Below are 21,895 nucleotides of genomic sequence, written 5' to 3'. Positions count from 1 at the left end.
ATTCTAGTACACCCAGGAGTGGATCTGCGCTTATTAAATGGGTTAATTTTTTTTTTTTTAGAAATAAAGATATATGATATAGAAATGAATTTTGTTCAATGTATTACTTAGCTAGGAACAATAGTCCAGTTACATTTAATTACATGAACATATCTACGTATGTATTACTAGTGTTACTGAAACCTTGTTCGTAATCTTTTAAAGAGAAATGGGCTAACAGAAAAAGCCTCAGTCGTTTGCAATGGTGGTTTTGTGATGGCATATCCTTGCCTACACCCCTCTCTGTCTGTCAGCACTCCAACGCAGCACCTCTCTGCGCGATCTGTGCAGCCGCTTAAGTCTATGGCTGCGTGACGTCTTTTCCGCCTGAGTACACGCAGACGACTAACTAGAATGAGTTTTGCGCAGAATCTACGCAGACTGGTGAAAGTCTACGGTCAAGAACACAACCAGAGACTAAGATTTGCATATTTTCGATAAACACGTGTTCCAATTGTAATGATGCTGACAAGTGACGCAACTTGAACTGTAGGAACCAGTTCCGGGGTTACACGACAATCGCTTTGTTTTGGAATTTCGCGGCGCTGAGTTCAAGTGTTTTTTGAACTTAAGACGCATTCCACGGCACTGTTGACAGCGGTGCTCTTAATTAATCTTACTGTTTGCTGCGGCCGACAACAGCAAATTGAGCACAAACATTTGCTGCAGCCCCGTACTCGGTACAAACATGGAGGCGGGCAGCGGGAAGCATAGCAGCAAAAATAGCATGAATAAGCCTTCTCTCTTCCCGGTGGTATCCCAAGACGCGGCCGGCCCTTCTCCTCTCAGCCGGACAGTTTTTGTGTTTGACTGCCGCCTGGAACGCAGTAATGCTGGTGGTAACGAGAAGAAAGTGGAGAGTGGAGGTATCTCATTCCTGGAGTTCAGGAAAACAGTGTGCCAGGTAAACCGGAAACTGTTTTCAGTTACATTTTTTTGTGTCATCTCAAACAATATAATTTTGTATGAAGGAATATTATCACATTTTTAAAGCTAATGTTATGCATGGTCATGTTCGGGTTTGCTTTCCATGACAAAACTATTTTAATTTAAATTAGAAAATTGCACAGTGGTACACCACGCTGTCATAACCACGCTAGTAGTTTTACTGTCCCTGCCAGGGTTGCCAGGAGATACTAATCACAAAAATCGCATGTTGACGAAAACATATCTCCCATTTGCAGCAGCAGTTACAGCTTCTTAGATTTATGTCATCATACTGGTGCTTTAATATGACTTCCTTATAACAAAAACAGAATTTCAGGTGAAATTTGTTTATACTGGCAGAAACACAAAAATAGATCAAAGTTCAAATAGTCTCTAGAAACAAACATATATATAATATATATATATAGCATTTATTTCTTAAATGCCATAATACATTTTATAGATCTAATGCATATATAATTGATGTAAATATAAAATATTCTGTAATCACACACACTTTACATGTTAATTTTAAAATTGAATTGATTTGTGATTAGGCGAGTTAAAACAAACAAACAAACAAAAAAAAACACCCTGTCCTACTGTCCCGTAATTATAGGGCCAGGTGGCAACCCTGGAATGGACTGACAGCCTATATTTACTCCGAATCTGAAGCCATCGATAAAATGTTGTAAAAACGAATGTTCTTAGAAACTTTCTTCACAATTGGATTATGAGTGGTCCTCGACTATACATATCTACAAATGTTATTGCCAGCTAGGGTTGCACTGACCCCATAATTCCGGGACAGCGATTTTAAGTTGCCCCTAAACTGAAAGAAAAACACGTGAATTGAGCACTAAACACTTGCTTAATTTATACTGCTTCTTAATTATCCAAATCGTTGTGATAATACAAAAATCGTACAAAATAAATAAAGAAAAAAGCATCTTGAATAAACGTGTGTAGGTTTTATTGAGTAAAATTAGTGTTTCAGTTATCTCTTTAAAAGTTGCTATTTTTATCCTGTTAATTAGTAATATATAGCCCTAATTTACACTGACTCTCCCAATTTAATAACACTGATCAGGTGTTCACATTGTCTTCTGTCAGGAATAGTGAACTGGTCAGTATTAATGGGGGAAGGCGATATACTATTATAAACTATAAAGAAAGTTTAAAATGTATATTTTTAAAACTTAATAAAATAAATAAATATTGATGATGGCATTTATTTATCTAATTTGTTAAAAGCTATTGTATTCTCATGCTGCCTCGAGATAATTAATCAACAGAATCAATTTATCAAAGGTTTTGCGCTCAATTCACATGTTGATTTCCTTCTGTTTAAAGGCAACTTCAAAATCCTGTTCTGTCTCGCAATGTTCTGGAATTATGGTGATAGGTGGCAACCCTAATTGCAGTTGGACCAACCTGTAGTACAACTCCCAGATTATGTCTTTAGTTAGACGAGCAGTTATCTAGATATGTGTAATGTGTAATGTGGCACCAGCAGAGGATACTAGTATCTTTCTACTATTTTTTTTCTACCCGTAGGTATTTGGTATAGCTCCAGAAGAAAACTTTGTTATTACAACAACAGCCAGAAAGTCAATCACAGACCACAGTTTTGGTAAGCATGATTTGAAATACAAGATTTACAATCAAACAACTATTCAAGACTACTACCTGCTAGTTTGACCATATCCAGTATACTCCCATTTTAAAACATGATGTCCACCTGTCTGAAATAGCCATGGTGTCTGTCTGCCCTTAACATGTACAGATACCATTTAAAATAAGCTAAGGACTAAAAGTTTAGCTTGTTATACAGTACTCATGCTTTTAGTAAAAAAAAAAAAAAAAAGATTGTCTCTGCTTTGATGACTGGCAGATGCACAGACATTCCCTGAAGATGACAATATTATTTTGACTTTGTAAAGAACTTGCACACGTGAGAGCCGTACAGGTACAATTGATGATTACTTGAATGTCCTGGTTAATATTATGAATTCATATACAGTATGATTAAAATAGCATAATTCTACTTTCTGTACTAATAATATTGGAATCTGTACTAATATAATATATTAGAAAAGACTATCTAGATACCATTGGAATACTGGTAAAGTACAACATTGTCACTGATATGACAAGATAAGATAATGGTTCTACTTTGGTAGTCACAGATGCACAGCTACATTTAGCTTGCATCTCCATTAATACGTGTATCTAGATTGCAGGTCTTGAATTTCATTTTTGTGTGCTGGGGGAATTCCAAAGTTTTAGAGGGGAATAGTATAAAAGGCACTTTTGCATATAGAGCACTCACCATTGCTTTTGCCATTGCCTGACATGAAGTTTCTACTTCGCGTTTCTTTTTTTTAAAGCTGCATTGTGTGTTCTGCCAATGGAATGGCTCAATAATATAGACGTTTTGTAACAGCGGCTAGCAAACTTTACAGATGCATAGACTGCAGACTGAACAGCTCATTACACCGTTATTAAACTCCAGCCGTGGGTAAATATTCAGCCAGTTTGACTGAAACATATCTTTTTTTGCCTTTCCCTTCACTGCTATTGTTTGTACATTCTGCACTGTTTTCATTTAACGGCTCCGGCAAACTTTTTTTTGCCTGCAGCTAGTGCTGCATGAAACAATTATTAATGTAATTGATTAATCTATCAATTATTGCTTTGATTAATCAATCATTCGGATAAATACCAACACATCACTCAATAGCAGATTTTTAAGTACCCAGTGTACCCTGTATCCTGTTGTCCACAGTAATTATGCTCTTCTGCACAGCAGTAAACTTAGCATTGTGTCACTTTGTAACAGTCCCATCTGGTTTGGTTTCCCAAAGCATAAGTTGGACTGCAGTCATTCTTCCTGCTGATTGAATAAGTTCACGTTTTCATGATTGGAGAAGTTTTGCATTGCCTACATTTGCTACCAGGAATCATTGCCCATTTGTCATTTCTATAAATGAGTTCTTCCAAACACATGGAATCTGTACCAGCAGGTACATGTAGAGGATAAACATGCAACACCTCTTGGTTTGATGAGCAGTAGTTACATCTAGTACATAGAATGTCATAACTTATTGTGACTGAAACCATGCGAGATACTTCAGGACAAATTTCAGACAATTTGGTGAGAAACTCTGCAATATCTTGCTGCTCACCTTTATTGAAAGGTTCTCCTAAGAAGTGACAAATATCCACAGTAGTTAGAGACGCAGTGGATGGCAAGTGATCCTATTTGTGAACAAAGCACCCGATAGCCTCTTGTTGACTGTGTTTTAATGAATCCTTCAGAGGTTGTAAGTGAAGAAGGCACTACAATGTTGCATTTGCATAGCATGAGGTGAAATTGGGGTTGCTCAAGCCTCTGAATGGATGTGTAAGTGCAAGTGTTCTCTTGATACATTTACTACCAAACTAAATACAAATGCAAATATGTGACAAATGCTAAATGGACTTCAAATACTTTCCCATACAACAAATGTTAATTTATTAACATGAGTTTGGCAGAGGCCTTTATCCAAGGTGACATACAAGGAAAACAGTTTAATAACAACATAAACACAGTAATCACGTAGTTCATAATAATAAACAGGTATGTACCAATTAGGAAGCAAGTTACATAAAACAGTGTTTCCCAATCTTGGTCCTGAGGACCCAGTATTTGCTGATTTTTTGTTCCAACTGAGCTTTTAAATTACTGAATTGAACCCTCAATTGAATGAATAATTTGTCTAATCAGAGCATTTGAATTATTTGTAGCTCTAAATGGCTGGCTGCACAGGCCTCAATTAGTACTAATCTAGGACTACCTAATGTTAACTCAGGTAAGGTAGTCCAAGATTAGTGCTGATCAGGGTTTGTGAAAGCAGCCAAAAGAGTTGGATATTTCAAGTTATTTCTAACATTGCATTAAGTCACTAATTGTTAGTTCAATTGGGGGATCAATTTAGTAATTGAGAACTCAGTTGTAACACAAACAGCAGACACAGTGGGCCTGCAGGACCAGGTTTGTGAAAAACTGACAAACGATGAGATATATGTATATAGTATATATTTATATATGTGTGCATTGGACAGTTATTCTTTTTACTTGTTTTGATTGTTATGTTTAATAAACATGAAGTTCTCAAAAGTGTCCTTTAGTTTGCATCTTTCAGGTTAATCAACTTTACCAGCAATACTGAGAAGTCTTGCTTCTTTATTATGAGCATTATTATTATTGAAAAGTATTTAAATGTATTTAAATGTATTTGAAATATTTTTGAAGCTTTCCCTTGATTTGAAATTCAAATGCAAATTTTTATATTTCAGAATATACAAATACCAAGTCAAATGCAAATAGTTCAGCAGATTGCATTTAAATTATTATTTATTTTTTAGCAGACACCCTTATCCAGGGCAACTTACAATTGTCACAATTCATCTGATGTCAGTACTTGATGGCTAGTTGTAACTACTAATGTTAAACTAGACATTGTTTGTACACTTTGTGAACCAGGCTAAACTTTACCGGCTTACATGTTATGCTGTCTGTTCTTCTTTTGAGAAACATTTTGCACTAAATGTTTCTCAAAAGAGACTCTGTCAGCATGAGTCATCAATCACGTGATGATGCAAGATGGTGACTTCTGCAGAAGTTCACAGGGTGGGAGCCAGGCTACCTATAGAGATGTCACCTGACTTATCGGAGAGCCGCCCACCATTGGGACCAAGCCCTCGGCAGGACGAGGTCTCCATCATGGTGAGGTCACCACCGCATATTATGATAGTGCTGTGTCATGATGCGGTTAATTCCAAGGCTTGGTGCTTGGCACCCTCAGGGACATAGTTAGTAAAGATTGTAACATATTAGGACCCGCTGTTTGCTAAGGCCCGACATGTAGAAGGGGAGGTCCCCTTCATTTGGGGGACCAGACACACGGGAGATCCCCTGCACATAAAACAGAGGCTTGAGAACCTGAAAGGAAGAAAGAAAGTAGAACTGGCTTGTTGAGAGCTGCCCTCGATGAGGTGAATTAGACTTCCAAAGCTGGGGTGGAGAAGCACCCCTAGAGAACCTGAAATGAGAAGATTGCCCTGTGTTACAAAGGAAAAGCTCCTTCTGCGAGGTTAGCTAGAATAAGCTTAGATCCTCGGATTGCGAGGGGAGCGATAGGACGTGAGATGCTAAAAGGTTGAGTTTGGCCGGGGGTCCCCTCTGACTCACTGAGAGAACCTCCTTACTGTAGGTAAAGGAAGCGTAGCTTGCACAAAGGTCGGGGAAGTTGAGTCCTGCATCGGGTCGGGTACCCGCGGAGCCCGCGGATGACCTGCAAAAGCGGGTCTGGTTCGGGTCGAAATGTGAACTTTCGCGGTTCAGGTGCGGGCCCAAAATGTTTTCTGTCCTTTCAATGTACTCGTCTGTAACCCTTTCCTAAATAACTCACTAAAGCAGGAGGCGATGGAGGAGTCCGCTGACTAAGCAGTGTTGTTCTCACTTGTTTTATACGTCTTAGATCTTTTATCACGTCTGCTTGGTGATATTAAAAATGCTTGTGGACGAGATGAAACACAAGATAGTGCTGGGTTTATATCATGTGGTGGATAATAGTTAGACAGGTAAATCACAAGTGTGGAATTCTTTTGGAATCATAGCGAATGAGAATAATGAACATGTGACTGGATGCATTGCTTGTAAAACCTGTCATTATGTTTTGTAAACGACAGCCACAAAACTCTCTGCAAAAGCAAGTAAGTAGAGATAGTTCATGTTACAATGTTAAAATATATTCAGACCACTAGAAAATGCTACCACACTGTATCCCTGTTGTATAAACTCAATCCGTGGAGAATGGTAGAGATATCTGTGTGTGAATGTGACAGCGTGAGAGTCAGTCGGCGCAGGCAGTAGGTAAAGGACAAACACTTGCAGGTTCAGGTTGCTGGTCTTATTAAAGTGGGTTGGGTCGGGTTGCGGGTAAGAAGATGGTGTTGCAGTGGGTTGCGGGTTCAGGTCGGGTCCGCACAGGACTCTAGGGGAACTGCGACTCACTAACCCCCCAAAAAAATGGACCCCCGGCTCCCCGCTAAAGATTTCTATGAGTGCAGACAAACAAAAGAACCGCCAGTACATATACAAAAAGAAAGAAAGAAAACATTTAATGGAACAAGAAGGTTAGTAATTGGCTCTCTACTTACTATGTGAAGACCCTCCGTTCAGTGGAAAGAAAAAAAAAAAAAAAAAAAGGTTTTTAGGGGGAAACTTTTGGTGGCCCTGGTGGAAGGGTCGTCCCCATTCTGGACATACTAGCTATAGACTGTTGTGCAGAAGATATCTCAGATGGGGAAGAACGTATGTATGATTCAACTGCTGATGAGGTCCAGCACCCCATATTTTTTATTTTTTATTTCTTAGCAGATTTATGATGCTGATTTAATCTTTGCTCTTGCTGCTGATGTGACTGCCCTGTTTCTGAGTTAATGAGGAGTATAGAATTGAGGGGGAAGTCCTGCTCTGGAAACCAACGAAGACAGATGAGATGTGAACCAATGTCTGGATATAACAATCCGGATTGAATTGATGGACAGAAGTTCCGAATTTGAAATAGGTTTGCGTTCTGCGATATATTTCTGCATGGAAGCAAATGGGCATAGAGGAGACTCCATTTTTGATAGTTGAATAAATTGACCTTGCCGAAGCTGATCTGTTTTGGAAATGTGCAGGAAGAGGATAAAGTGGGAATCTAGGATGAGCGTGAGATCACTGCAGCGGATACCCAGCATAGGACAGCTGACAATAGAAGGAACTAGGGTTGTCACGATACCAGAATTTTGAAATTCGATACGATATCAGTTCAGTTTCATGATACTCGATACCTCTTCAATACCACAGCAAAAAAAAAAAACAAAAAAAAAAAACATCTGAACTCACAAAATAAGAGAACATTCCTTTAATAAAGGTAAACAATCTTGACTCTAGGTCAAACGGTGCAGGTGCAGTAAACGTAATTTGCATATTATCACTTAAGAATTGTTTTGTGTAGGACTGTGATTGACTGGCCCTTTAATAGTTCTGCTTGTTTTTGGTAGTGAAATAAAGAGGATGAAGTAAAACTACAAAGTTTTTATTAAGTGATTCAGGTGAGTGCTCTGAAGTACCATATGTGGAATAAATCAGCACAAATGGGCTAGGTACTTTACCTAGATTGACCCAGTAAAAACCCAACTGTATAAACGGGTAATTGTATGTAAAAATAATGATATCTTGTAATAATTGTAAGTCGCTCTGGATAAGGGCATCTGCTAAGAAATAAATAATAATAAATACAATAATGAATGGCAGGATGAAAATAAATAAAATACGCTTTTTAGAAAAAAATAACTTTTGTTAATAAATATTTTTTTCAGTGCTCTGAGTAGAAGAAAATGTATTTTACAATCAAACTTCAAGGTCTTGGGAACATGTCTAAAATGAAACAATTAAAATTGGAACACCAGAACAAAAGTTACAGCCATTTATAACAAAACTATAGAAAACGCAAGAAATGCAAAATATATAAAAGTAAAGAAAATGATCAAAAACAAGGGAAACACTGTCCTGCGCGTCTGCTCCATCCAGTGCTCTCTCACACAGCGTGAAGCAGTCAGTCAGATTCTCACCGACGTAGATGCCCATATTTGGTATAATCTGGCAGCAGTGTGGAGTAGTGGTTAGGGCTCTGGACTCTTGACCGGAGGGTCGTGGGTTCAATCCCAGGTGGTGGACACTGCTGCTGTACCCTTGAGCAAGGTACTTTACCTAGATTGCTCCAGTAAAAACCCAACTGTATAAATGGGTAATTGTATGTAAAAATAATGTGATATCTTGTAACAATTGTAAGTCGCCCTGGATAAGGGTGACTGCTAAGAAATAAATAATAATAATAATTAGAAAGGCACAGACCGGCCGATGGAGTGACAGCCATATACGCCTATGATATACTGCTCTCGTGTACTACGTCTTAGAAGGCCGAGCCCGGGGGCGACCACAATGAAGCTAGACTAACCTCAGAGAGAAATCTGTGAAGTGTGTTTGACAGAGAACTAGAGTTGTTTCCCTCCAGGCGAACAGCGGCTAGCAAGTGAAGTGGCAGGAGGTAACGCTGTTTTACAGTTGAAATCCCGTTTCTGTATGGTGGCTGAGAGGTGCAAAAATACTTTTTTCATGCGTTCCCATGACGTGTTTCTTCAAGCCTCTTGTCATACAAACACTGTTATTTCAAGTAATAAAAAAAAAATATATACATATATATTTTGTTGTTTAAAGAAATGAGCTAACTAGTAAAGCTACCGATGTATTAGCTTAGCTAGCTTGCTTGCTGGTTATCTGTAACATTAATGTGAAGGCAGACAAATACTATCTATCACTTCAACGTAGAGCACAACACCGTACACATTAGCGCTAAGTTAGCTAGCTTGCTTTCTTAATTTCACATTTCCCCATCGTTTTCATTGAGGACATGTATTTTTAACTTATATATGTGATGCATTCATTCAATAATCTACGCTGTCTGAATTATTTGAAGAGGTCAGGGTGCCTGTCCGCCAAATGTTTGTTCCGTCTTAAGCACCGTTTGCATATGTGCTTGGGTGGATCTTTTGCTTTGCCTTGCTCATTTGCTTCATAAGCGAAGTACTTCCACACAGCAATCCTGCTGTTCTCTTTTTCTAAGAGCACGGACCGCTCAGCTTATGTGCCTTCCATCTTAACCTTTTACTCCTGAATCCTGGCTGTCTTGTTGTTGTTGTTGTTTCCACCTGGAGTGTATGGTGTCCCTGCACAGTCATAAAGGGAAGCTTTTTTTTTTTTTTTTTTTTTTTTTTTTAGTAATTGACTCCATCTTTTACATGAAGGACGCAAACACGCAATTTTCATTATACAAGTAGAGAGTTCTCTGATACTTTCTGTTTTTCGGTATTACCAAATGCATAATTAATGAAGCTCAGAACCGTTTTTGAAATTTGGTATCGCGGTAGCATCAAAGTATCTGTATTTTTGACAACCCTCGACAGTATATTCTAAGCATCTTAAAAAAACAAATGCGGTTAGTCATATAGTTTCCATTTTTAGGTCATCAAATGTAGAGAAGCAGCCTTGACGGAGAATTTTAAATCAGATTATTCAGAATATCTATAGAGAGAGCTAGGCAGACGAGAAGGAGAAGTGGTTGGAGAGCTCTTAGAGATTCCACAGAGGAGGAGACAGACAGCTGGTATTGATAGGAGAGTTGGGGAGGTAATGGACATCAAGCGAAGTTGGTATTGTATTCCTGACAGTTTAGGATTTGATTGTATCTGGTGCAAGATGTAGAGTCCTTTTGCGTGCACAATAAAAGGCATAATCCAGTCCTGGTTGAATGGGGTCAGGTGAATCCTGCTTTGGGAGCAGAAAGTCAAATTGGTGATCCAGCCAGTGGAATAAGAGGATCTGGTGGAAGGAGTGAGTGCTGTATTGAGTAGTCCACTGATAGTTGGATTTAGTTGAAAATTATCTGGTTGAACTGCGCTGTCACTGCTGGAGTTGGCAGAGCTGTAGGGACCAGATGGTGAAATCTGTAAACGTAAAAGAGGGTCAGCTGCATTATTATAAATACCCGGTAGATGGCAGGCTTGGATTAGAAAATTTTGATACTGAAATCCATATTAGTCGCCAAAGTAGTTGCATAATAAGAGGTGAACTGGAACAGCCTTTATTGATAATATGAACTGTAGATTTGTTGTCACAAAAGAATAGTATTGATTTCTTTGACCAAAGATGACCCCATAGGTATGCTGCCATGACTGTTGGGTACATTTTAAGGAGAGCTGTGGATTTTAACCCTTTGCGGTCCATTGTCGGACCCTGTCTGACACCATTATAGAAACGCAAAAAACGGGTTTCAGTCGTTTTTTCTCCGGAAAAAATCGAGAAAACCATTCAATGGCCGAGTGGGAACGACAGGAGCCGAGACAAGTCGGAAAAAAAAAAAAGGCGTATCTCATGAATAGTCATACATGGCCCTGGTATCAGATAACGGGGCGGTCGTAAGTAAACAAGCTGGCTGCCTGTGAATCAGCGCACAGAGAACACGGACATTTGCAGAGCTTTTTTGAGATGTTATAGTAATAAAATAATGACTTGGATCGCATTATTGAGGAGTTTGGTGATAAAACGAGTGATCAGGAGATGATTGATCGGTATGTACGACTATTATTATTATTATTATTGTTATTGTTATTATTATTATTATTATTATTTCTTACATAGGTGAAAGCTATAGCGAACGAAAGGGTGGGGCGGGGCTGGAGATGCCTAGCGAGTGCTTTGTTGATATGCAGGGCCATTTAAACCCGTTTGACTTTGAAAAAAAATACTTTTAAACAGCGCGTCTAAAATTAACTGCACGTGTGAAAATAAATTAGACCTGGCGTGCCTGATGCACATTTAATAAATGGACCGCAGAGGGTTAGATGTGGTGATGGTGGCTAAGCACTAGAAATAAAGCCAGGTTGTGAGGTGCTGAAATGAAATCATCATAGAATATAGACAGGCCGTTCCAATGCTGTTTGAGAGCTGACCACATTTTAATGTCTTTCCTAGCTTCTGATGAAATATTGATGTAGGAGTCCAAGTTTTTTGCTGTTGATGAAAGAGCAAGTAATGGATAATGCGAACTGCAAAATTTAAATGTCACAGCAAAGAGAGCAGTGGACATTTCCTGATCATTTTACTGATCTGAAACTTCTGAATAAGAGAACGAATATGGTTTACGGGAAGGCTGGCTTCAAACTGTGTCCAGTATGATTCCTAGAAATTCCAGTAAATGAAGGGGGCTGATTTGGTTTTTTTTTTTCTGAAAGCGGGACACCAACCTCTGAAAATAAACTTAAGATTGGTGATCGCTTCTGCTGGCAGATCAAGAGAAAATCATCAAGTACAGCAGAGAAAGTTAACTGAGTAGAAAAATAGAATTTCTTTTCCCAGCGTATTCCAAAACAGGTGGCGAAGAAAAGGATGGATTAACATTACTTTAAATGCGTCTGATATGTCTTGCTTTTGCTAACCAGGAGCTGGGACCTGCCAATTTAATTGAATGAATTGCATCAGATATGGTAATGTACTGTAGAGAAAATTGATCGTGAGGAATGAGCAAGTAGATACTAATGGTGCTTGATCCCTGTGGTACTGACAAATCATTGATGAGACGCTTTTTTCCTGACATTTTCCAAGTGGCGATGTCCTATGTCCTAATCCTGAATATTGGAAACAGGGGAGGTGCAAATGGGCTGACCATAAGTCCTTTTTTAATCTCTTTTTGAATACTAGACTGTACTGTATTTTTTGACTAGCAGAATGTAGGTTTTTGCTTTGGAAGGAGGAGGGAGGGATTTGACTGAGTTCGGTTGAAAAAACATTCTCTCGTCCATCGATTTAAATAATTAACGAAGCTCTTGTCTGGCTGATTCAGAAGTTTTTGTTTTAAAATGGAAATATTTATGGGAGTGGAGACTAAGTATTGGAGAGAGTCACTGGAGCTACTAGGCAGATGGCTTTTGAATGAGCATCCTAGCAGAAACTGCACATATGGATGTTTTTGCATTGCCTCATCGAGCAGATACTGAAATTGTACATATTGTACATATACATTGTACATATTTGCTTTTCTCCTGCGTGTCCGATTCTTCGCCCGAATTTGTCTTCTCTTGTAGATTGCTCAGGTGGGACAGAAGAGTGGATGGAGTTGGGGATCGAGATTCTGTTTGAAAAGCAGGGAGGAGTGATGCAGACTGCTGATCTGGAGGTTGATGCTATGGCAGCTTTTGGGCAGAGAGAGGTTGAGTGGCCGGTGGAAGCGCAGACCCTGCATGTGTTGACTCTGAGACCGCTGAAAATCCTGTTGAATAGGTCTAAATCCGGTTGTGCCCAGTCGATGATTTGGTTATCTGATGCCAAAATAGCTGCTGCTTTTCCTGAAAATGATTTGTAATAGTCGAAAAACATGGTCCCTCCATACCTGACAGACAGCTCCACGATGTAGAATTCATAATCCAGTTCTTGTCTGCGGTTCGGTTATACAGAACGTAGCACATCTCTAAATATAGAGAAAGCAAGGAAGTAATCTGGGGTCTCTTGATTTCAGTGTGACTAAGTCTCTGCAATCCACTACTCTACGGTCCAGAAATTCCGATGTAGCCATGTGACAAGCAGGCTGTAGTGGATGACATCAGGCCAGAAAGAGTCACAGAGACAGGCAGTACGTGTGTTGAAACTGAGTTGCTGCGACGCTCAGTATGTTTATTAAACAAACAAGTAAAAGGTTGAACAAAACAGAACATGGCACTTTAAGCCAAAATAAACAGACAAACAAAACGGACTAACACTTAAACAAACGGTAGACTAAGAGACAAACAAACACGGTGAGTACAAACACTTATTATTCTTTTCGTTTATTTTATCTCCTCTCCACACCCGTTCTCCACTGACCGAACACACACACACCCCGAGTGAGTAAAACGTGCATCTATATATACTGTTGTGCCGGGATTCAATTACTAATTAATTATTCACTTGAATCCCAGCACGTGAATTAATTATGTGCAACCTCGTGCTCACATATTATATACTTTAAATGCACGTGAAGTGCAATCCCCGTGCCTAAATACAATTATACATTTTAAATAACTCATGCTGCACACACCCATTTATATCCCGTGCAGCCATATCTATACACCAACATTAACACATGCAACATACAACATAAAACACCAAAAATACACACAGGGACGGGGCACATTGCCACAAGCCATCAATAGAGAAACCAGATTACGTCCTTACCTTCAGTTATGCTGCGCCGATCAGTGGTTGAGGTGGCAGAACCATATGCTGTTGCAGATGCAGGTTGTAGACCGGAGGCTCTATTGTAGGGACCGTGGTTGGTGTAAAACCAGAAGCGACTGTAACTGTTGCAGCAGTTGCATTTATGGCAGGAATGGATGAGAATACTAAAACTTCAGAACCTTGCTTCTCTTGCTTGATGTTGGACACCCATTTATCCAAATTGCTAAGTTTGGTATTAACTGAGGATAAGCTATCCACAAATGATTGCATGAATTCTTTTATTTCATTGAAAATCACGAAAATGTTCCTGTTGAGTCTCGCTGGTTGGAACGGCTGCCTGTTGGCGTGAGCGAGGCTGGAGAGTTTTCTTGGGTGGAAATATAGGTTCTGCTGAGATGAATTCACAATAGAAAATTAAAAGGGATTCTCGATTGCTCCCTGCTGGGATTTTGCTGCCGTTTTTGAGGAGGATCTTTATGAGATGTCCTGAGTTTGGAGCTGCTTGGATCTATGAGGATTAACTACTTGAACGGGAGGTAGTGGAATGGTGTCCTGCTCGGGAGGCACGTGTTCGGATGTTGCAGGGATGCCTGATAGAGGAAAGAGTGGTGGGATGACATGTGCATCAACATGTGAAATGAACTGAATAAGAAAAAGCAAAACAATAGGCAAATGTATGTTAATAAACTACAATAATAAAGTAACAAACTAACTTTTTAAAATAAAGCTAAAGCAAAACATGGTCAAAAAGCTTAAATTGCTATGTACTATGAAATTAGCTGTCGGGTGTGTTTCGGGCCATTAAAATAATGGCCATTACTTAGGGGTATGTCAGAAATTCTCGCAATGTACTTTTTATTTATGTATATGCCCTGAGCACTCTTATACTCAGGGGAGACATTCAAACAGGACAGAGATGTTTTAAACTCCTGCAGTGGTTTTGTTCTTGCACTGGGCTTGCAACGTATCCAGATGACTTTTTAATAATAAAGAAAATCACAGACTCACTTAATTTGAATTTTTAACGAATCTGAGCAGTAGTAGTGCTCGTTTCGGTTTATTAAATGCTTATGTTAAAAATTGGATTGGTTGGTTGCACAGACCACCATAAATCCCAAGTAATAAGCTGTCCAGGCGATCTGGTGCCTTTACAGGTTTAACAGCATTAATACTTCAATATAGTAATACATAATAAATATGGTTAATTATGTGCTTAGTCCTTAGGCTATACATGCATAAAGCTAAAAATGCCTACCGCTAAATTCTAGAACATTCAATATATATAACGTCAGGGCCGGCTTTAAGGCAAGACAAGCAAGATAGATTAACCAGTCAGGTTTTGAGTTTAGTTACGTGATAGAATAACCAATCAGCTTTTGAGTATAGTTGACGATCCAACCTCCGTTTTAACCCAATGCTGCCTGCTGGGAATGACCATATTCGGTCATAAATCTGAACACTTTCTGTTTAAACGCTTGTAGTTTTGGAACCTTAAATCAGAAATTAAAACCCAATACACCTACAGAAAGGCATTAAGTAGATCTTTCCATTGATGTGATTTTGTTGTGGGGTGATTTATTTATTTTTTTTCATATGAGCTACACCCCCCAAAAAATTATCGAAATATGAAAAATTATAAATATTTTTAAAAATTGTCAATTTCAACCTCTTTCCAAGTATTATATAAAAAACCTAGAGTATACAGTAGCTGCACAATTTTCCAAGGATCTCAAATCTTAAATCAGAATTGAAATATCTTGAACAGTTGCAGAGCTAGATAAGCTTTTACAATGCATAGTATTTTACATAAAATCAACCTCCGAATGGCAAATGTAAAATAATAAATAACATTTTTAATTGCCAATTTCAACCTCTTTCCAAGTTTCATATATAAAAAAAAAAACTTAGTATATTGTATCTTCACAATTTGTCAAGGATTTCAAATCTGAAATCAGAATTAATATCTTGTAAAGGTGCAGAACTAGATAAGGTTTTATAATGCATAGTATTTTACAAAAAGTCAACTTCCGAAATGACAAATGTAAAATATTAATAAATCATTTAAAAAATTGGCAATAGAAAAAACCTTAGCGTATATTGTAGCTTCATAATTTGTCAAGGATTTCAAATCTGAAATCAGAATTGAAATACCTTGTACAGTTGCAGAGCTAGATAAGGTTTTGCAATGCATAGTATTTTACAAAATTCAACCTCCGAAATGGCAAAGGCAGACTAGGGTTAAAACTTGGCAAAAAGTGAGACTGGAAACACTATTGCCCTGTTGGAGATACAATTATATTTTCAGTATAAAAATAAAGAAACAACACACATGTTTCTCCAACACATGTTTTTTTTGAAAAAAAAAAGTACATTACAAATAAAACTTTAAAATTAAGAATTTTATTTGGGAGGGAGAAAAAAAACAAAACTTTCATATTGTGCTGTATTTATTTATTTTCAAAACTACCCTGTAGTTGGGCTGGGGCTCCTCCAGATCACTCTCCTCCTCCTCATCCTCCTGCAGCAGCTCTTCATCAAGGAGGTCAGCCTGCATGGTGTACATGCCCTCGATCTCTTCCTCAGTCAGGGTCCTCCTCCTCTTCAGTGACTGAACCAGATGCTATAGCTGATTTGTCTCCATCCATTTTCTGGTTTACACACACCCACATAAAACATTAAAATAAATACCAAATAATAATAATAATAATAATAATAATAATAATAATAATTGTGAATAATACTACTACCAATAATAATAATAAATAATATTCTCCTCCATCCTTTTTCACACATAAAAAAGTAAATTAATAATAATGACTCTTCATACACACACAAAGTAAAAGTAAACTAATAATAAAATACATGGCTAAATAATAGTGACTATAGCTAAATAATGTTTTCTGTTCTTTACACACAGTAAACTAGTAATAAAATACATGGCTAAATAATAATAATTACAGCTAAATGTCTTTGTTCTTCACATAGGCTACATACAGAACGTAAAAATAAAAACTAAACCAATAATAAAAAAAACAAGATTTATTCCTCATTCTTTTACACATCGAATAAAGAAATAGGTTAAGAAAATAATAGATGCATAGCTAATTGTTCACAAACGTCTGTTACCATACAGGGATGTCAGTAAAATTAGATTTTATAAGCTTCTGTTTACTTTGCAAGTAGCGTACATTTACATTGTTGATAAATGCTGTTTCATTGTGCTTTAAGCAAGTCATAAACGGCTGGTTTGTGATTTTATATTGAAGTTCAGTAAGATCATTAATGTAGCATTATGGATTTTGTTAACGGTAAAATATTTTTTTTATGTAAGTACTGGGAATCACCGACCCGCATAAGTGTAATCCTGTTTAACTGTATAGCAAAATATTTATAAAAAAAAACGGCCATACAAGTAAGCGTGTTAAAGTTGGACTTAATACTACTACTACCACTACTACTAATAATAATAATAATAACGTAATATCAGAACTACCAATATATGCTTACTGATACTAACTTTTTATGAAGCGCTCACTACAAAAGAATGGGTCCAGTCTTGTTCTTTTTTTTTATTTTCTTTTAATCGCTGAAATCCATTGTACCCTCCTGTCTGGATCAGCAGGAATCCTGTAGAAGGAAACTTTATATTTCTGTCCAGAACAAAATAATCGGGCATTACTGTAATGTTACCGCGCTAGGCATTTTGGGCATCTTCCACAGTAATGCTGACTGAAATAGTGTTCAGCTTGGTGACCAAAAACAAAACCCAACACAGAGCCAGCCTGAGCACAGAGTTCACTGGTAACGCACAAAGTCATGATGTCAGTGAAGCAGCAAGTGTGTCACACACAAACCTTTAGTGACACCTTGCTCAGGAAAGCCAAGTCAGTCACCTGTGAAGCTAAACATTCAAGATCTGAAAGTGCAGTTTGACCTGTTGGATTCCTTTCTGTTCCAATCAACTCACTTTGTGGATAGCTATTACATTTGGTGCTGACTCAGTGACTATTTACAATTTTTTTTTTCCTTTTTTGAAAGTGCTTTGTTTCTCTGTTTTAGAAGCTTATACATTTCAATTTGTTATGTTTTGACAGTAAATAAAATACAAACATACTACAAAAATGGCTATTTTCTGTACTTGAAATAATTCAGTTGGTATATATTAAAAAGGTTTCATCTATACTATGGTAAACAAAATTACATTTAAAATGAAACAATCATAGCTAATCTCATTATTTTTTTTACTGAAAAAATCATACTCAAAATTCATCAGTGTAGCATTTAGCTGTTTTATACCCTAAAACAATTATGGGGGGAAGCCCCTTGGACCCGCCGAGATGTCCACATGAAAGAGTGCTACTCAAAAAAAAAAATGTCAAGGTTGGCAGGTCTGTAACATTATATTTGTCTCTTTAATTTCCTCACCAAATTGGCGAGATACTTTTAATGATGACTCCACTATAACCCCAAGATCCTTTTAAAAGTAATATCTTATTTTTTTCCTGTTTTACAGGTGAGATTCAAGATGGAAGTACATTATACCTGCTTCAGTCTGTTGATCAGATTTTGCCATCAGCAATAAGAGAGCGTATTGAATTCCTTCCACACTATGACACGCTCGTTAAGAGTGGCATGTATGAGTATTATGCCAGTGAAGGCCAAAAGTCTCTACGTAAGTGCTGAACTACTCTGTCTACAAATTCAATATAGTTTAAAATGGTATGGATAGCAGAATGGTCATACATTATGTATTTGGTGGACTGCGCATAATATTCATCAACCAAATATTGGGAAAACTGAATAAGTACTTTATTACTAAATATCTTGGTATCGCTGAATACATTTGTCTCACCAGTACAGTAGGACCCCAAAAAGTGATTCATTTTCTATGAATGCATAATGACTGACTTCAGGCATGTGTTGACCATTTTATTGAAATCGGATCCATTGCTCACTAAGTATCTTGGTACCATTCCAGAAACATAGGATACGTGTTGGGTGAGGAAATCTGAGCAATGAATATTGCACCGAATGGCCCATATCTGTTGTGTTGCCCATCACTATTGAAACGACCTTGCCTTAAAGAGATGCATTACAGGTCTTTCTGTTTCTATTTTTTTTTTCCTCCTGCAGCTTTTGCCTTTGCAGAATTGATAGACAATTCACTATCAGCAACATCACACATTAGTGGAGTCAGAAGTATAGACCTCAGATGTGTAAGTACAGTATTTAATATTCCAAACATTTGTTAAATATGATCTTTGAGGAAAGGTAATTAATATGTTGTTTCTTTTCAGTTATTTGATGAATCGCAAGGTAAACCTGCTATAGCTGTTATTGATAACGGAAGAGGTATGACCTCTAAACAGCTCAACAACTGGGCTGTCTACAGATTGTCAAAGTTTACAAGAAGAGATCAAGAATTTGAAAGGTTTGTTTAAAAGTTAAAGGACAAAGCTAATGAAGGATTACTTGAAATATTACCTCATTTTATCGTCACATCTTGGGTCTCATATTTTCATATAATAAAGATGAACATTATGGTAAACTTATACACTATTTCAAGTTTCATTTTAACCCTTTCTCTACGGTGAACATTCTACCTGTTTGAGGTCTGACTGACATAACTTGACTTTCGGCTTGTGTATCGGGATAAATATACACCAAAACTATACATTATAATACCTTTCTAAACCTCTGAGAGAAGATTATTAAGAGAATAAAGTTTTTACTCTATGATGAAATGTACCTAGGGCTTCCGATTTTTGGTTTAACCGATTTAAAAAAAAAAAAAAAAAAATTGGTGCATAGCCAATAAATACCGGAAAAACTGTGGAAATGGTTACTCAATTCAAGTTGACCAGACCTTTCCCATTAAAAAAAAAAAAAAACCTCAAAGGGGCTCCCGAGTGGTGCATCCAGTAAAGGATGTGCCCTATAGCCTGAAGATCGCAGGTTCAAATCAAGGCTATGTCACAGCCGACTGTGACTGGGAGTTCCTAGGGGGTGGCGCACAATTGGCCGAGCGCTGCCCGGGTAGGGAGGGCTTAGGTCGGCAGGGGAATCCATGGCTCACCGTGCATCAGCGACCCCTGTGGCCGATAGGGCGCCTGGGGTTCTGCAGTGGAGCCACCAAATCTGTGTTGTCCTCCGGCATTATAGATCTGGTGGCATCGATGTGGATCCACAGTGCGAAAAATGATGGCGTGGCAGGAGCACGTTTCGGAGGACGCGTACTCCGGAGTCGGCGGGGGGGTTGCGAGCGGTGAGCCGAGGATACAGATAATAATTGGGCATACTATATTGTGGAGAAACCCGGGGTAAAAAATTGGCGACGACTAAATTTATTAAAAAAAAAAAAAAAAACCTCAAAAACAGACCTTTCCAAGTGCAGCAGGGCAACGTCCCTCCTTCCTGACTTAAGAACATAAGAACATAAGAAAGTTTACAAACGAGAGGAGGCCATTCAGCCCATCTTGCTCGTTTGGTTGTTAGTAGCTTATTGATCCCAGAATCTCATCAAGCAGCTTCTTGAAGGATCCCAGGGTGTCGGCTTCAACAACATTACTGGGGAGTTGGTTCCAGACCCTTACAATTCTCTGTGTAAAAAAGTGCCTCCTATTTTCTGTTCTGAATGCCCCTTTATCTAATCTCCATTTATGACCCCTGGTCCTTTTTTCTTTTTTCAAGTCAAAGAAGTCCCTATATTGCCTATACCTTTTAGGATTTTGAATGTTTGAATCAGATCGCCGCGTAGTCGTCTTTGTTCAAGACTGAATAGATTCAATTCTTTTAGCCTGTCTGCATACGACATGCCTTTTAAACCCGGGATAATTCTGGTTGCTCTTCTTTGCACTCTTTCTAGAGCAGCAATATCCTTTTTGTAACGAGGTGACCAGAACTGAACACAATATTCTAGGTGAGGTCTTACTAATGCATTGTAGAGTTTTAACATTACTTCCCTTGATTTTAATTCAACACTTCTCACAATATATCCAAGCATCTTGTTAGCCTTTTTTATAGCTTCCCCACATTGTCTAGATGAAGACATTTCTGAGTCAACATAAACTCCTAGGTCTTTTTCATAGTTCCCTTCTTCAATTTCACTATCTCCCATATGATATTTATAATGAACGTTTTTATTGCCCGCATGCAATACTTTACACTTTTCTCTATTAAATTTCATTTGCCATGTGTCTGCCCAATTTTGAATGCGGTCTAGATCATTTTGAATGACCTTTGCTGCTTCAACAGTGTCTGCCACTCCTCCTATTTTTGTGTCGTCTGCAAATTTAACGAGTTTGCTTACTATATCAGAGTCTAAATCATTAATGTAGATTAGGAATAGCAGAGGACCTAATATTGATCCCTGTGGTACACCACTGGTTACCTCGCTCTATTTTGAGGTTTCTCCTGTAATCAGTACTTTCTGTTTTCTACATGTTAACCACTCCCTAATCCATGTGCATGCATTTCCTTGAATCCCTACTGCGTTCAGTTTGAGAATTAATCTTTTATGCAGGACTTTGTCAAAAGCTTTCTGGAAATCTAAATAAACCATGTCATATGCTTTGCAATTATCCATTTTCAATGTTGCATCCTCAAAAAAGTCAAGCAGGTTAGTTAGACACGATCTCCCTTTCTTAAAACCATGCTGACTGTCTCCCATATAGGTAATTTTCCATTTTGGAACTTATTATAGTTTCCATAAGCTTACTTATAATAGAAGTCAGGCTTATTGGTCTGTAGTTACCGGGTTCAGTTTTGTCTCCCTTTTTGTGGATCGGTATTACGTTTGCTATTTTCCAGTCTGTCGGTACAACCCCTGTGTCAAGAGACTGTTGCATGATCTTGGTTAGCGGCTTGTAAATAACTTCTTTCATTTCTTTGAGTACTATTGGGAGGATCTCATCCGGCCCAGGGGATTTGTTTATTTTAGGAGCTCCTAGTCCCTTTAACACTTCTGCCTCTGTTATGCTAAAGTTATTTAAAACTGGATAGGCACAGGTCGACATGTGGGGCATGTTGTCCGTGTCCTCCTTTGTAAAAACCTGTGAAAAGTAA

General features: G+C 38.1%; 1 protein-coding gene across 2 annotated transcripts in view; it reads left to right on the top strand.

The window, feature by feature from the left end:
• The first annotated feature begins 397 nt into the window (after positions 1 to 397).
• The window catches only part of smchd1 (structural maintenance of chromosomes flexible hinge domain containing 1), a 123,258-nt gene continuing 101,760 nt past the window's right edge, over positions 398 to 21,895 (top strand). The window contains exons 1-5 of one of the 2 annotated variants that reach the window (XM_059022530.1): positions 398 to 943; positions 2,524 to 2,599; positions 18,345 to 18,503; positions 18,965 to 19,047; positions 19,129 to 19,262. In XM_059022530.1, coding sequence (XP_058878513.1) covers positions 728 to 943; positions 2,524 to 2,599; positions 18,345 to 18,503; positions 18,965 to 19,047; positions 19,129 to 19,262 — 668 coding nt within the window. In that variant the 5' untranslated portion in view covers positions 398 to 727. The remainder of the gene's footprint in view (positions 944 to 2,523; positions 2,600 to 18,344; positions 18,504 to 18,964; positions 19,048 to 19,128; positions 19,263 to 21,895) is intronic. The other variant, XM_059022531.1, reaches the window with a different exon arrangement.

Source organism: Acipenser ruthenus, chromosome 4 (genome assembly GCF_902713425.1).
Source record: "Acipenser ruthenus chromosome 4, fAciRut3.2 maternal haplotype, whole genome shotgun sequence".
NCBI classification, from domain to species: Eukaryota; Metazoa; Chordata; class Actinopteri; order Acipenseriformes; family Acipenseridae; genus Acipenser; species Acipenser ruthenus.
Note: the sequence above shows the minus strand (reverse complement) of the source record. Positions and strands in the feature narration are given on the sequence as shown.